The following is a 15621-nucleotide window of genomic DNA, read 5'->3' on the forward strand; positions in this document are numbered from 1 at the left end:
TATTAATGGTGCAACTATCTATTGTTGCTACTAGGAATATACCAATATATAATAAAACAGGCCATTTATTTAATGGGTATTTCATATTTGTGGATTCCTTTCATCTTTTAATTAAAGGGAATCTAACCTCTAAATTTCTTTTTTCAAAACAAACAAACAAACAAACAAAAACAGCCTGTTTCACTATTACATTACATGAAACCTCAAACATTATAACAGCGGGTTGTGCAACTGCTTTGCCTATCTAGAATGTTGCACAAACTGCCTATTGTAAGATAGTGTAGTAAAATTAAAACTACCTATTCTGGTCTTTTAACCCTAAACATAATAGTAATGGAATCCCAGTACAGACATGTGGGTAAAGAACCACATGTTTGAATTGTGAGCCCCCTTTTCCCTCACACAACAACTGTATCGCAAAACTATTATATAGTATAAAGTATATAATTAACTGCAAGCCAAATTCAGAACACTATTAAATATTTTACTAAAACAATAGCCCTTCAATTAATTTAGCTTTAAAGTCATTTCACTTTTTAAAATATTCGATAAATGTATACAAAATCACCAAGATTATTTTTATTATTAGGAAAAAAAGTAACCATTTTTATACAGTGTAATTTCTGAACAGGAAAATGCCTGTTTCAATAATAGATTTCATCCTTAGTAAACTTGTGTTTTGTCTGCAAAGAGTTCAGATTTGAACAAATTCAGTTTAGGAAACGCTACAAAATAAGGGCTTTTTAAAACAAAAAACAAAAACGCTTCTAGCTTGATAAGCATTTAAGAGTATACAGCAGAGATCCAAATGCATTAATCCTAAATCCAGTTACAAAAATTATTTACCAATTTTCTCAAAAAAATCAAGAGTCTATCATGTTGTAAATAATCTCATAATGGAGATCTGCATTACCTTAGTTTAATAATCCAATAAATCACAAAAAACACAAACAATGAGAACAGCATCATGTAGCATAACAGTTTTGTCTGGCTTCCTCTGGAGAGGATTTTCAATCTGCCCATTGTTGCACCAAGGAATCCACTTGTTGAATCAAAATCATTGTCCTGTTGTTAAAAACATGCAGAATTATTTTACTGTTTGCATCTTACCTAAACTTTTAATACCTAAAGATAGAACCTGCAACCAGATGTATTTTCTCTGCTCATAGATCAGCAAGGTATCTACAATATTTTTCAACACAAGAGAGCCGTGATGACGCAGTGGTTAGAATGCAGTACTGCAAGCGAACTCACTGCTCACTCCAGGAGTTTGATCCTGACTGGCTCAAGGTTGACTTAGCTTTCCATCCTTCCGAGGTCAGTAAAATGAGGACCCAGATTGTTGGGAGCAATAGGCTGACTCTGTAAACTGCTTAGAAAGGGCTGTACAGCACTGTGAAGCAGTATATAAGTCTAAGTGCTATTGCTTTTGCTATTAGCAACTTTTAATACAAAAAATCTTCAACTCTCAGAATTGACTTCAACTCTCATGCATTGGAATATTTTTGCTCAACTTGGGCTCCCTTCAAATATGTGGACTTCCAACTCTCAGAATTACTTTGTCATATTGGGTATTTCTGAAAAGCGTATGTTCATGTTTCCAAGCAGTATGGGTTGTCCTTCTGTTACAACCATTTGTTTAGTGACCATTTGAAGTTACAATAGCACTGAAAAAAGTGATTTATGACTTTTTTCACACTTACCACTGCAGCATCCCCATGGTCACATGATCACAATTGGGGCACCTGACAATTGCACTGTCCCAGGCTCATTAAAATATCATCACTTGTAACCTTCCCAGCTGGAGTCTGACAAGCAAAATTAATGGGGAAAGGCAGATTCATTTAACAACTGCATGATTTACTTAAAACAGTAGTGGCCTGCTTACCTGTGGCAAAAAAGTCATAAAATGGGGCATAAGTCACTTAACAACTGCCTTGCTTAGCAGTTAAAATTTTGGGCTCCATTATGGTCATAACTCTGATTGTAAAAAGCTAAGTCAGAGTTTTGAACAGAATATTGAGTTCAAATCACCATTCAGACATAATCCTCACTGGATTTATTTAAGTATGTTATTGACTTTTTGGTATAATGTTTTTACTGAATTGTGAAAATACTGCTTAATCCTTAGAGAGAAAGTGAGATATAAATTGAATAATTCCTTTGCTTCATTTGAAAATACTAAATTTTAGACAGTGAAAGTTAAGCAAAATGTTGAAGAAATTAAATTGTTCTCACTTGCACGGAAAGAATTGTACTTCAGCGTCTAGTTCACCTTCCCAAAAAAGGTGACAGTGGATATTTTTGCTTTTTAAAAAAATGTCCCATGCATTTAACTTCATTTATTTTAATAGCTGTATGCAAAATTTGGATTTTTTGGGGAAATATATATATATATATTGCAACTGTCTATTTCTTCTGTAGAAAATGCAGAATTTTATAACATTTATTTTATTATTTGATTACATTGCCACCCATTTCTAAGATTCTGGACATGTAACAATTTTGATGTTAGGTACAGGGCTAAATAATCCAAACTTATACATAAAATAAACCGGAGGTCACCAACCTTTGTCGATTGGCAGACCAGAGGAAAAGGGAGGGGAAAGCATTTTACACGCGTGCATGCACTTGGGGCCACGAGCACACATGTGCCGCAAATGGGGCAGGGCTAGCACCCGCGAGATACTCGCTAGTCCTGCCCCATTCTTGCGTGGCACAATGTGTTTCTTCACCAAGTGATGCAGCGATGACCTTTTTTGTGCTCTGCAGTGTGGCGGCATTTTTGTGGCCCGTTGTGCGGCGTCGCTCATTTTTGTGGCATTCATTTTTGCACCTTGCAGCTTGGGGGTGGCCTGATTTTACGTCCCACGGTGCGACGGCACCCCATTTTTGCACCCCAAGGTGCAGTGGCAGCCTGTTTTTGTGCCCCATGGCATGGCGTCCTGTTTTTGGGATGTGGCTGTGGCGCTAACACAAGTGAGGAGGTGCACGGCATATACGCGTGCACTGGCCAGCCACAGCCTGGTGGCCAGGAGACCATGGCCCACAGGTTGGGGACCCCTGAAATAAACCTACTGAAATAACAAACCTAAATCATTATTCACTTATCTTATTAAATTCAGAGGTGTCATCTAAGCATGACTTAAGGGCTGAGTATGTTAGAATTCACTTGAGTGATTTTAAAATTAAATTGATTTATTTGAAAGCTTAGAGTTTAGCTGTTTCCATGCTCATCTAAAATAAACTGCTTAAGTAAATACATACCATTTCAGTTAATAATTTATTATGTTGTTTAACTTCTGTTCCAATTTCAATGGTAAGCTATGAGAAAAAAAGACATACTGTATTTTACAATGCATAATAGTATATAGTGAGATAACAAGCTTATTTAAAGTATTCCAGATGATCCTAAAAGGTCCCAGGTTTGAAATGGAATTGAGTAAGATAGCATTATTTTTCCAACCATTTCATTCATTTTCAAATACAAATTCTCTCCCTTCTTCTGTTAATTTTTTTCCTTATTTAGTAGGAATTATAGTATTATTTTGCTCTGCTCTCCAAAGCTTTTAACTAAAGACACTTTGTATACTGATAATCTTTGTCTTAATTCTTATTTCTTTTCTGTTTATAATGTGCTTAGATAATTTGTTTCTTTTTTTCAGCATTTTATATGTTTCAGTATTTTAAAGCCTATACTTCCGAACTACAGACCAGCCATATTGAGCAAAAAATGGTACACATGGCAGATTAAATTACAGAAGATGATTAATAGTATGCTAGCTAGTTTGGGTAGTGGATTATTCTATTACATCTCATTTATTTCCTATAGATTCCTTTGAACCATAATAATTCCCCAAGATTTGCTAGTTAGATCAAGGGAGCCATTGGGCTGCTAAAATATCTTGGTATACCTTCCTTACACGGTGTATAATAAGTCAAGTTGAAGTCAATGAGTTCTTTTTGAAGCAAACCTGAACTTTTTTTGCCACACTGAGGCTTATTAAAGACATAGTAAATGAATTGGCAAGTGAGGATGTACAAATTGCCAGCTTTACTTATAGAGACCAGACTAGACAACTGGGCTGGTTCAGTTTAGTTTCAGTATTTATTTAACAGAACAATTTAACTTTGTGGCTTATAAGTAGACTCACTTACTAAACTTTGCTGACTTATTATTCCCTTAGGAACACAATTCTTACTCACAGTGCCAAACAAGAAAATCTTCTGCCTGTTCCAGCTTGTAACTAATACTTTGATTAGCTAAAAAGGGCAGCTGAAACTCAAATCCAATTATAGGTAGAATCTATTCTATGAACAAATGTACCATGCTTTCTGATGAGCAACACTGTGCCTCAATTCAATTAAATTGTTGCTACACACTGATAATCCAACCATTATGTACTCCAATCAATTTGGATGCTGCTAGTATAATGACATACTTACAGATTTTATGGCAGTGACTTTTGAACGCAAGCTTTCTGTTAGCTTTTCATTTTCTTCCTCATATACACTATAGCCACTATTGGTATAACCATAATTGCTGCCAGCAGCTCCTTCACCTGAAAAAAACAATCAAAGCACCAGAAGTTCAGATGGGAAAATATGGTTTCTGGAGGGAAAGAGTTTAGTTTTATTAAATCATCACCTGTTTTAAAAGTACAGGCAAGTAATGTCATCACGAAATAGGAACAACCTAAACCTTTCATAATGTAAAATTGAACAGGGTCAAAGTAATGAATAAGGGAAGAAGGAAGACATACAAAGGATGATTAATTCATGTTACCCTCAGGGCCTTTCCGTCTACAGTCCAATCCAATGGGTTGCAAAGAGAATTCAGGATCCAAATCCATTGTCTTAAAAAATAACTAAAAGGGACAGTCCAAAGCATCCATATACTGTTAACATTTTACAGAAGAATATACATTAAAGTCTATCTCTTCCTCTTCTTTGATTTTTTAAGTGGGGTGTACGTATCTGGATCATCTATTAAATTAGATGTGTTATTTTCTTACTCCTTTCTTCATGCCAACACAAAATCAAAGACCTCTTCCCTAACTGCTAAGTTCTACTCTTCAAAACTGGTCTTAGAAATTGTCCCTTGCCTTTTTCTTCAGTAAGAATAGGCAGTGTTACTCTTCAAGATTAGCAATTTAAAAACTTTATAATTGGGTAATTTTGATCACCTGCTCCCACTGGTTTTTGACTATTCAATACATTTTGCAAGGGAAAGCTTCTTTCAGACTCCTATTTAGCATCAGGGACTACATGGGTGGGTCTTCTCTGTGCCAACATCACTTTTGGAACATCCTGAGATTGGTTAGAATACAATGATAATATTCTGCATCAGTTTAATCCACAATCGGGACTGATATTCCAGTCCCAATTGTGCTCATAATCCAAGCACTACCTGTATTATTTTTACTTGCAATTATTTGTAAAATACAAAATTAAGCTTTGCATTTTAGCTCCTTTTAACGTACTGCTTTTCCTGATATTTTTTCCTTTGCTTTTGAAAATTAGCCACATGTAGGTTTTTTATTTTTACATAACACTTTACCTCTTAATACTTTTAACAGATCTAAAGATGCTCATAATTGGTATATCATTGAAATGTTTTTAAATAAAATTCAATTATAATATGTTGTAAGGTAAAAGGTAAGATGAAGGAGTCCCTGCAGATTTTACTCCATTAGTTGTTGCCGACTCTAAGGGGCAGTGCTCATCTTTGTTTCAAGGCCCATTGGGCGCTGTCTGAAGATTCTTCCATCATGTGGCCAGCATGAAGTCATGGAACACTGTTACCTTCCCACCGAAGAGGTACCTATTTATCTATTGGCATTTGCATGCTTTCAAACTGCTAGATTGGCAGTAGCCAGAGCAAGGACAGGAGCTCACCCCATTGTGTGATGCTTGGGTTTCAAACCCAGGCTGTTGTCTTAATTGTTGAGCTATCGCACTGCCACAATTTATGTTGCAAATTCAGTAAAACCTTTACCCTCTATACATATTAAGCCTATCATACATCTGTATCTGCTGTGGGATACAGAAACTTAATACTTTACTGCATTTAGTGGTAGCTTAAGAAACACTATTTCATAATTTATTTACATATACATATACATGTACACACACACACATAAAGTCATTTGTCACAATTTATTTTAGAGAACTGCACTAACAAAGATTTAGTAATTTTTTGTAGAGTTTTTAAGGTGTTATAAAATACTATTAAACCCCACTTTGATTAAGTGGACAGGATCCACAAAAATTAGTAGGGATAAATCTGTTATGTTTCTAAAAGGCTACGAAACCTTTCTTCATTTCCCCCCCCCCCCCAGCAGACTAATATGGCTAGCTCCTTTGAAAACAAAAATATTAGGTCAACTTTTAGAATGAAAATTATAATTTGTGTGTTAGAAATAAAATATTATATTGTTTTTTTTAAGGTAGAGGGCTATTTTTTCAGGTCCTGTAGAACATGTTGCATGAGGGTGGGGCAAACTGAAGTGGTTATGTTGAAATACATCCATGCATACAGCATCTCATCCATACATAATTAATACATACATCCCTCTTACACAACAGCCCACAGATATACCAAATGCTTGATAAATTTGACAGGTGAAAAAGTAATGGCTAGGCAAGAGAAGGAAGATGAGGGTCAGGTAAGAGTCAAATATGTTGATGACCTAAAAAAAAATCAACGAATTATTTTACTGAAAACATGGCATATAAACTGAGTCTCAATATCTCAAGTAGGAAAATAGATTTATAATTTTCATAGGGGGGACAGGAACTTCACTTCCAAATAGTTAAAATAATAGAGTAATGATGGAACTATGTCTACACATTTCTTGGATAGCTAAAAGTTGTACAGTGACCATTTTTCGTGGATAGAATTCAAAAGTTATACATCATAGACTGGAAATATTTTCTTGCAATTCCAGAGGTCTATTTCATAACTGATGCAACACAGAAATACAGCTAGTTTATTCCCAGAATCTCATTAATCATTTTTACTCAATGATGCACTTTAAGATTCTTCAGAAATCCATTTATGACATTACCTTGGGAGAAAAGCCACTACCCTTTTCTTCAAGGAAATTTGAGTAAAGTTTGCACTAATGAAACCTTGTTCTACCCCACCTTTTCATCAGATAGACAAAGCAGTGGAACCAGTCTTGAAAAATAGAACACTTATGGAGGAACTTAAGGCAAATGAAGTTTAAACAGGTCAGGAGATAAACCATTGTGTCAATGTCAATGGGATTTCATTTTCCTAAATACAGATATGAACATTTTAGTCATAATCCATGAAAAGCACTCTGGCAGGTATATAGCGGATGGCAAAAAACTAATTTTGATTTTATTGACTGCAACTAATGAAGGCATCCAGGTGCATTTTCTAATCACCTGAAGCTTTAATAAATTAATGATGCGGCAGCAATTTGAGGATAGAACTGGGGGCTCCACACAAGACTTAAGAAGCCACATACCTAAGCAAGTTTATTTTAAAGGATAAGGGTGCTGATACATATTGTCATTGGAAGGCCAAGTGGCAACTGTAAGATGCAACAGGCTTGTAAAGCAGATTCACATCTTCCCAAACTGAGATTATTTGAATGTCTATTGTTTAGATTACTAGCACATGGTAGGTTTGCCTTTACACATTTTCTTAAAATTTCAGTTATCTAGCCACTAAATTATTACTTGGCCCAGCTAAAAAATTAAAACTGTGCCAGTTTCTGAGTACACTTCAAATTGGTAAAAATCACTTATACAATTGGTAATAAATTAGGGCATAGATAAAATCAGTATTAATTTTTTCTGTTTGAGACACAAACACCACACACACACACACACACACACACACACACACACACGTTATAATCACCTCAGAAATTCTATCTTTAAAACTAGAATAGTGTGCCCTGGAACAAGTCTACTCATGGAATATTGCCATAACATCTAATTTAATGTCCGTCCAGCCTCACCTGAATGCTAGAAATCTATGTTCCGATTTTTATACATATTATAATTTATAGTTACTGGATCTGCTGGATGTTATTGTTCATTCAATGCACAAGATGCGAATAAATTGCTCAGAATTTGGACTGGGTCTCTTAAAAAGAAAAGTAGCATATACTATCTTTCACTATTTTCTTGAAGTTTTCTATGTAAAACATAAAATATGGTGAGGCTATTAATGAGTCAAAATGCAAAGATTTCTGCAGAGTTAGCTGACTAAATGAGACACAGTTTATCCATATAAAATAGAAAACATTTTTGACAAAGAGCCAAAAATAATTTATAAACAGGAGAAAGTGAGCTACAAAAATACTTTATTATGCAGAATGCATTATAATAGAATGCCATTGAATTACTTTGAAGATAATTAATTTATATATTAAATTTCACATTATTTTGCAGGGCCCAAATGCTTTCAGAATATACCAGGTTTCTAGGAATTTCTTGAAAGCTGATTAAAATTTGCAAGCTATCTGCATAATGTGTAGTGTTAACTTTGTCATAGTAAATGATATTTACTATGGAAGTCTTAGGCTTCCAATTAGCATTCAATGAAAGATTTCTGATAAATTAAGTTTTTCCTAGATGTCATAGGCCAGAGAATAGGAGCTTTTGATGGCAGGGTTGCATACCTATTTTAAAAGTTAATGCAGTTTTTTATTCTCATTAGTGCAGTGAAAACTGGGCTGAATGTTAAGCATCCACAAAAGCTCATCATTAAAGCCATAATATTCATTGCTGCCTCATCTTTTCATTATTCATGCAGTCTTGAACTTCCTGATACAATTCCTTGGTTGTGTCTAATCCAGGGGTAGGCAACCTTGGGTCTTTTATGACTCGTGGACTTCAACTCCCAGAATTCCTGAGCCAGCATGGCTCAGCTTGAAACCTCTTCCTTTCCCCTCAGCGTGGCTGGCTCAGGAATTCTGGGAGTTGAAGTCCACGAGTCATAAAAGACCCAAGGTTGCCTACCCCTGGTCTAATCAGTCAGTCCATCCCTCTGTAAATCTCCTCCCACATACCTGGGAAAGAGACTGGTAGATCTCTTTGTAGCATATGTGGCAAGACATACAGAACAAACAAGCTACAGATAGTGTTTTATCGCTTTCATCATAGTCTACAGTTAGTTTCAACTTTATTCAGTAATGATGATTTTTGCAGATACTTGATGAGAGTACCCCATAGGTACACCCTGACTCTCAATGCACAGCTGGCCTTTAAAAATCTGAGATAAGTGTTCATCCAGCTATAGTAGGATGACTGAACGATACATGATACTCCACCTGTATTTATTTGCTAGATTTATATCCTGACTTTTGGTAGAAGACCACAAAATAGTATGCATAAAGTTCCTTCTATTTTTCCCAAGCACAGCCCAGCTGGGTAGACTGAGCTGAGTGTAACTGGCCCAAAATCACCCAAGGAGCTTCGGTCTAAGCTTAATCTATAGGGTGCCCCTTGTGCCAGTCCCACTTACACACCACTGGCTCTTTGCATTTCTGCCATCTCTTGGTAGGAGACATCATTGAGTGTTTTGAACTCTTAGGCATATTAAGTGTAAATCCCATTGAGGAAAAAAGGACTAAAGACATCGGTAGGAGAAGGGTATCACCAGGCCTTTGCTATTCGCCTTAATGAATAAGAGGAAAGTTAACCTAAATCCCGGGAGGGGCTTGGATCTTTTCCCGAAGGGCCGTGAATGAACTGTGGCAAATGCGCTGAACCTCTGAACACCGGTTTCCTTCGTAGAGCCCAGCTCCCCACAAGAAATTTTTCGTTGTTCATCCCCACTTACCCAGCCCAGCCCTCCTCATCCTTATTCGCCACAGGAGAGGTGAGATAAGTCCTTCTCCTGAGACTCACGGGCACCACTGAAGACCGCCGTTCACACACTCAGCGGCAAGGAGAAAACGGGGCACACTTTCAGGCATTCCCACTGTAACCCCCGAAACGCCACGACAGCGTTAAGTTCCTGAAAAGCCTTCCGGGGAATGTAGTTTCGCTTTTTTTTTTGTGCCCTCGCGAGGCCTTCTGGGTAACGTAGTTTCCCTGTAGTACTCCCGGAGATTTTTGGATAATGTAGTTTTACAAGCCTGCCAGGTTGCTTCTGCGCATCAAGGACTTGTTATAAAGTATGGTGATGAGATCGAGAAAAATAAATACCGGTAATTTTTTTTTTTAAACGAGGATCATCACTTACATTTTTACATGTGGAAGAGAAAGAGGACAATCGGATAAAAGCGGACCCAAAGAGGGAACCCTCGTTTCTTTTCCTTTCTTTGGCGGGTTTTCAGGCTAGACGACAGCTGGCAGGAGAAGCGAGGCTGAAAGCAGCCTCATCTCTGGGCTGGGCAAGAGACCCAAAGGTTCGACAAAGCTGACAAAAGCGGCTGCTGCTATCCTTCTCTCGTTCATCCACGGACTTACAAGGAGATGGAAACATATACAGGTAGTCCTTGATTTACAACAGTTCATTTAATGACTGCTCAAAGTTACAACAGCACTGAAAAAAGTGACTAATGGCCAGTTTTCACACTTACAACCATTGCAGCATCCCCATGGTCACATGAGCAAAATTTGGACACTTGGCAACTGACTCATATTTATGACGGTTGCAGTGACCAGGAGTCGTGTGATCAGCTTTTGTGACCTTCTAACAAGCAAAATCAATGGGGAAGCCAGATTCACTTAACAATTGTGTTACTAATTTAACAATGTGATTCACTTAACAACTGTGGCAAGAAAGATCATAAAATGGGACAGAATTCACTGAACAAATGTTCCACTTAGCAGCAGAAATTTTAAGGTCAATTATGGTCATAAGTCAAGGATACTTATAATATTATATGAAGTATGAAGTTTTAAAAGAATCAACTGGGCCACATAAACAAGCAAAGCCCTTTCCGCAAGATGCAGGCAGCACACAAAACCACGCACCCTCCAGTCCGCGGAAAAACCTCTCTCCACTTAACCCAAAGGTGCCCAAAAGTTTGGGGACCTCTGCTTTAGAGAGAAAGGAGTTTAACATGTATTAGTAAGCTAAATATTGGAACCCAGACAACATGTTGCTGATAAAATATTAAAGATTTGTGACTATAAAAAAATTAATAAAATATTGTTAAAAAAAGAATCCCTGAACACCATTATAATTGCTATGATTCTATCCTCATGTTGTTATTTGCCACCACCCTCTTTCCTCTGCAGATGCCTGACTTGTATATTGCTCTCAACCTCAACTCTAGGCCTTATTTGTAGGGGGCTGGTGACAAATATGAGAAAAGAATGACAGTTCCAGTTCTTTCTGAAAAAGGAGCAACCCCTTACCTTCTGAATAAGTCACCTACAAAAATACAACCTATTCTTTCATAAAATAATCACATAGAATTTGTACAATAGCTTAACCATCATTTGGATAAAGGGGACAATCATTAAACATGCAGGTAATAATCATAGCAATATCATTTTTTCATTAATTTTTTATTTAATGTTTAATACCCCTTTAAACTGATGCATGTAGCTGTGGATGTGAGGTTGCCTCAAATATGATTTCTGACCTCAAGAAAAGTTTTACACCTTTTTCTGTCATGATTCCTAGCAGAGGGTTAGGAGCAAAACTAAGTTTTTCTGCTAAAGATATTGCAAGAGGAAAGTCATGTTAATCTGATGGCAAAGAATCACAAGAAGACTAGTAGCATATTTTCTAACCAACAATGCTAGCACTCAAAAAAGCTTATGCTTTTTAATAAAATTTGTTAATTGGAAAAGATGCTACATTTTTGCACTTTCACCATTTCTTTCTTTAGAAGCAACAAAAATCTAACGTGACACAGGATGGGTGGTGAAGTGGGCTGTGAGTGGGAGTAGTTCTAACTGTTTCTCTCTCTTCGAGGGGGTATTTTCCCACTCCTGGAGGGAATGAACATCTAGAAAAAAAAGTGTATTTCTGTTAACTATACTGTTTGACTTCCTCTGCCAGTTTTTTTTTCCAATAAAGTTTTGCATGGTGCAGCACCATATAAATATATCAATATTTAAACTAAATATTTTTATTGGATCTTTGCTAGGTAATTTTGTTACATCTCATGTTCTGCAACATTATTTAAAATTAATTTTCAAACTAATTCATTTCCTTCAACTTAACTCAAACGTTAAAGCAGAATTGAGCTTTTATCTTTTTACATTATAGATATGACTCGTGCCATTCACCACAGGATTATAGATTTATTTTCCGCAAAATAACTTGGACAGACAAATATACTTGAAACTGTGAATCATTCAAGTATACTTCATTTCTTTCTCTTTTCTTCATTGCCAAAACTATTACAGAACTCCTGCATTATTTTGTATATCTTTCCATTATCCCACATTGCTGAATCTTAACTACAGGAAAAAAAAAGATATCATTATAATAAAAATGAAAACACAGGAGCTTTTGCTTGAGAAAATATAAAGATGAGTAGAGGTCTCTCATTATATCTGTTTATTGCTTTTCTTTAGACAGAGGGAAGGAACATATAAAATTTAAGAAATTTCATAATGTGGATAAATTTAATCATAGACATTCTGAAAAATAATTGTGGAATTGGAACAGAGTTTCTTGTGGCTTTCTCTTTACTTACATTTTATCTCAATTTCAAAGGTGTGTCTTGGTAAAACATTTCACAGAATAAACAAGCAACATGAGTTGTTTGTATTTGTTTTACCTGTTATAAAACACGCATACATCAACATTTTGCATCAATCAACCAATCATGTCAGTTGTTTTCCTAAATTTATACAACATGTATAAGCGGTGAGCTTGACAGAAATCTCTTAATTCCCAACAGCTCAGCTCATGAGCCAACTGCAGAAACTTTGTTCCTGCAGTTTACTTATGAGTAGTGCTGTCTGGAGTACAGAGAGTGATCTCACAGCCTTTCCCTTTTCCAAAGAGATTTTATCAGCCAGAATTTACCTTTTGGCTGCCAATCTCACCACCGTACCATCTCTGCCCCTTCAGAAACATTTAGTTTACCATGAATCTTCTTCACCAGTAGTAGTTTGTATTTGTTTTTATCTATTTAACTGTAACATTTAAATGGAAATATTATTAAAAAAGGAATTATAAAATTCCCATCTTTTGAGGAGCCAAGCTAGAAAAACATGAACAATCTTGGGTATGTGGGAAGTTTAATTCTAATGCCATGTATTATGCTAAGCCACAGTTTGTTTAAATTATGATTTATTGAAAAATGACTGTTGAAATTCAGAAACAAGGCAAAGCTATATAAATAGTAACCTGTGAATAATAATTACCCGGGATTCTATAATATGCTAAGCCAAACACAAACAAACTACAACAGGACAGCAGTCTTTGACTTGTGTAGTAAACAACATTCTCTCTGAATGGGTATTTGCATTCTTAAAAGAAATAATTTTGGCATCATTATTCTTTTCTCTATTAAAGCAATTGTCTAGGTTCAATTGGGGACTTTTAGCATGGGATTCATGGATTCTACCAATGAGCTGATATCATGCATATGATATTATTGTGGCTTCTATTGAACATGTATGTCTTCCCTAGAAGAAAACACAGCAGTAAGTATATTCATGAATTGTTCTTCTTTTCCCAGATCCTCGAGTACCACAGCCTACATAATATATTTTTTTCTAAGTCTTCTCTCCTTGATAGATTTGCTTGGCATCATTACCAAGTTACCAAGCTGTTATTGTGGCCTTTTATGTCTTTGAATTTGCAGTTGGCTTGCTTTTTGAATCAGAAATTGCTTCCCCCCTTCCCTTAAAGATGGTTTTCCTCTTAAGGGTGATCCGTCACTTTAACAAGTTAATGTCTTACAGGGATTTTCTGAGCACAATCTGCTGCATCAGCCACATAAAAGAAAGTGTCCATTCTTATGAAAGAAGCAGTTAGTATTTCCAGGAGGAAATAAGGCAAGTTTGGCTCTCCTGCTATTCATTCAACACCTGACAGCTGTATGAATAGAATCTAGTAATTGCAAATGTGTAAATTGGTTGGCCATTGGAACCAGGATAACTTTTACATTTGAATGCCTGCTGGGCTGCTCTTCACTTAGGTGAAATTGACTTTGTGGCAGCAGAATCTTTCAGGTGTTGAAAGCTGTCCTAATGTTAGTGGTATGGAAGTTTTCTATTACATTCTATGTGATTTCCTTTCTTTGTGCATGATAGCTCCATCACTTTTTTTTTAGGAATTCTAATTGTCCTCCATTTCAAACAAGAATATGCATATGGGAATCATTTACAAAATTACTTGTATTTTTCAATTGATTACATTCTAAGCATCCTCTGCAGATCTCAGCAATCTATCTACTCTATGTTCTTTTTCAAAATGCTCTGTACCTTTCCCAGAATTCTGATTTTGCCCAGAACCTTATTTTGTTTCATCAGGCATTATAGTTCAGCCTGGCTTATCTTTTGTCTAAACAACAACGAAAAAGATAAGAGAGCATCTTTGTTTCCCAGCATCTGAGGGTTCCAGGGAACAATATGGTAATACACTGAGATTACTGGAGAGGAAGAGTAAAATCACAGCATTTTTCCCTCCTGGGTGATCAGTATATATATTTACTATCAAATCTGGAGGAAAACTGTTCAAGAGTTCAGCGCTATCATCTGGGAACTTCTGGTTAAATTACAAAAGCAGTGTGATGTTGAGAGATGGTAGTGGGTGTTCTAAGATCAAAACAAGGGTGAGGGTATATGTGGTTTGTAGGTCTATCTTGCCCATCAATATTCAGGGCTTTTTTCTTCATAGAACGCTCAGAACAGCGTTCCGGCATCTTTTTTTGATGGATTTTTTCAACTTTTGCACGAACTGTGCTACTCCCTCTATTGGCTTTTGAAAGCCAATAGGAATTGCTGCTGAGCGCGCCAAAAGACCCGGCCGGCAAACGTTGCATATGCAAGTTGTCTGCAGTGAAGGTGAGTTGGCAGGAACTTTGCACCCCTCCCTGCTGCCCAATTACACCATCTCCTAGTTGTAAGTGAGGACCAGGGGTGGGAGGTGGGGAGCAGCACTTAATTCTGCCCTGCCGAAAAAGCGGAGTCCATGTGCACTCCTGCCTTATGCTCACCCGTGTCAGCCAGGCTGACCACAAGTCAGAAGGAGAAAACGCAGTGGCAAAGAAACCCCCTCCTCAAATAACTCGCATTTGTCAAGTCCATCCTGCCCTCTGCAAGACCCTTGGCCTGGCGGACACGATTTCCCTCTCCACCTCTTTTTAATGGTAGTCCCGAGGATACCTGGAGGAGACTGGAGCGGTGACACCACAGCAAGTTTCTCTTGATCTTCGGCCCTGCTAGGTCAATAATGGCTGCAGGCGCAGGAGGGAGGGGCGGCGGGACTGCTGCGGGCGGGGGCATGGGGGGCATCAGCGGTGGGCTGCCCCCGTGCTGTGGGAGCCGCAGGGCCTGCTCTACACGGCAGGGCTGCGCGAAGTGGGCAGCGTGGTGCTGGCAGGGCGGCCGCAGGCGGGGTGCATTGGCGGCGGGCTGCCCCCCGGGGCTGGAGCCAGCGCAGCTGGTGCTGTGGAAGCCGCAGGGCCCGCTCTACACAGGGTGGCTGCAGGG

General features: G+C 37.4%; 1 protein-coding gene across 1 annotated transcript; it reads right to left on the minus strand.

Annotated features, from left to right (window-relative positions):
- Positions 1-880: 880 nt before the first annotated feature.
- Positions 881-10032, minus strand: BET1 (Bet1 golgi vesicular membrane trafficking protein). The gene is made up of 4 exons (XM_015811572.1): positions 9827-10032; positions 4447-4562; positions 3268-3324; positions 881-1065 (listed from the first exon to the last, which is right to left on the minus strand). Exons 1-4 carry the CDS (start codon positions 9843-9845, stop codon positions 910-912), a joined length of 348 nt encoding a protein of 115 aa, XP_015667058.1. The 5' UTR covers positions 9846-10032; the 3' UTR covers positions 881-909.
- Between the last annotated feature and the right edge of the window lie 5589 nt (positions 10033-15621).

Source organism: Protobothrops mucrosquamatus, unplaced genomic scaffold, assembly GCF_001527695.2.
Source record: "Protobothrops mucrosquamatus isolate PMUCROS unplaced genomic scaffold, P.Mucros_1.0 scaffold45, whole genome shotgun sequence".
NCBI lineage: Eukaryota > Metazoa > Chordata > Lepidosauria > Squamata > Viperidae > Protobothrops > Protobothrops mucrosquamatus.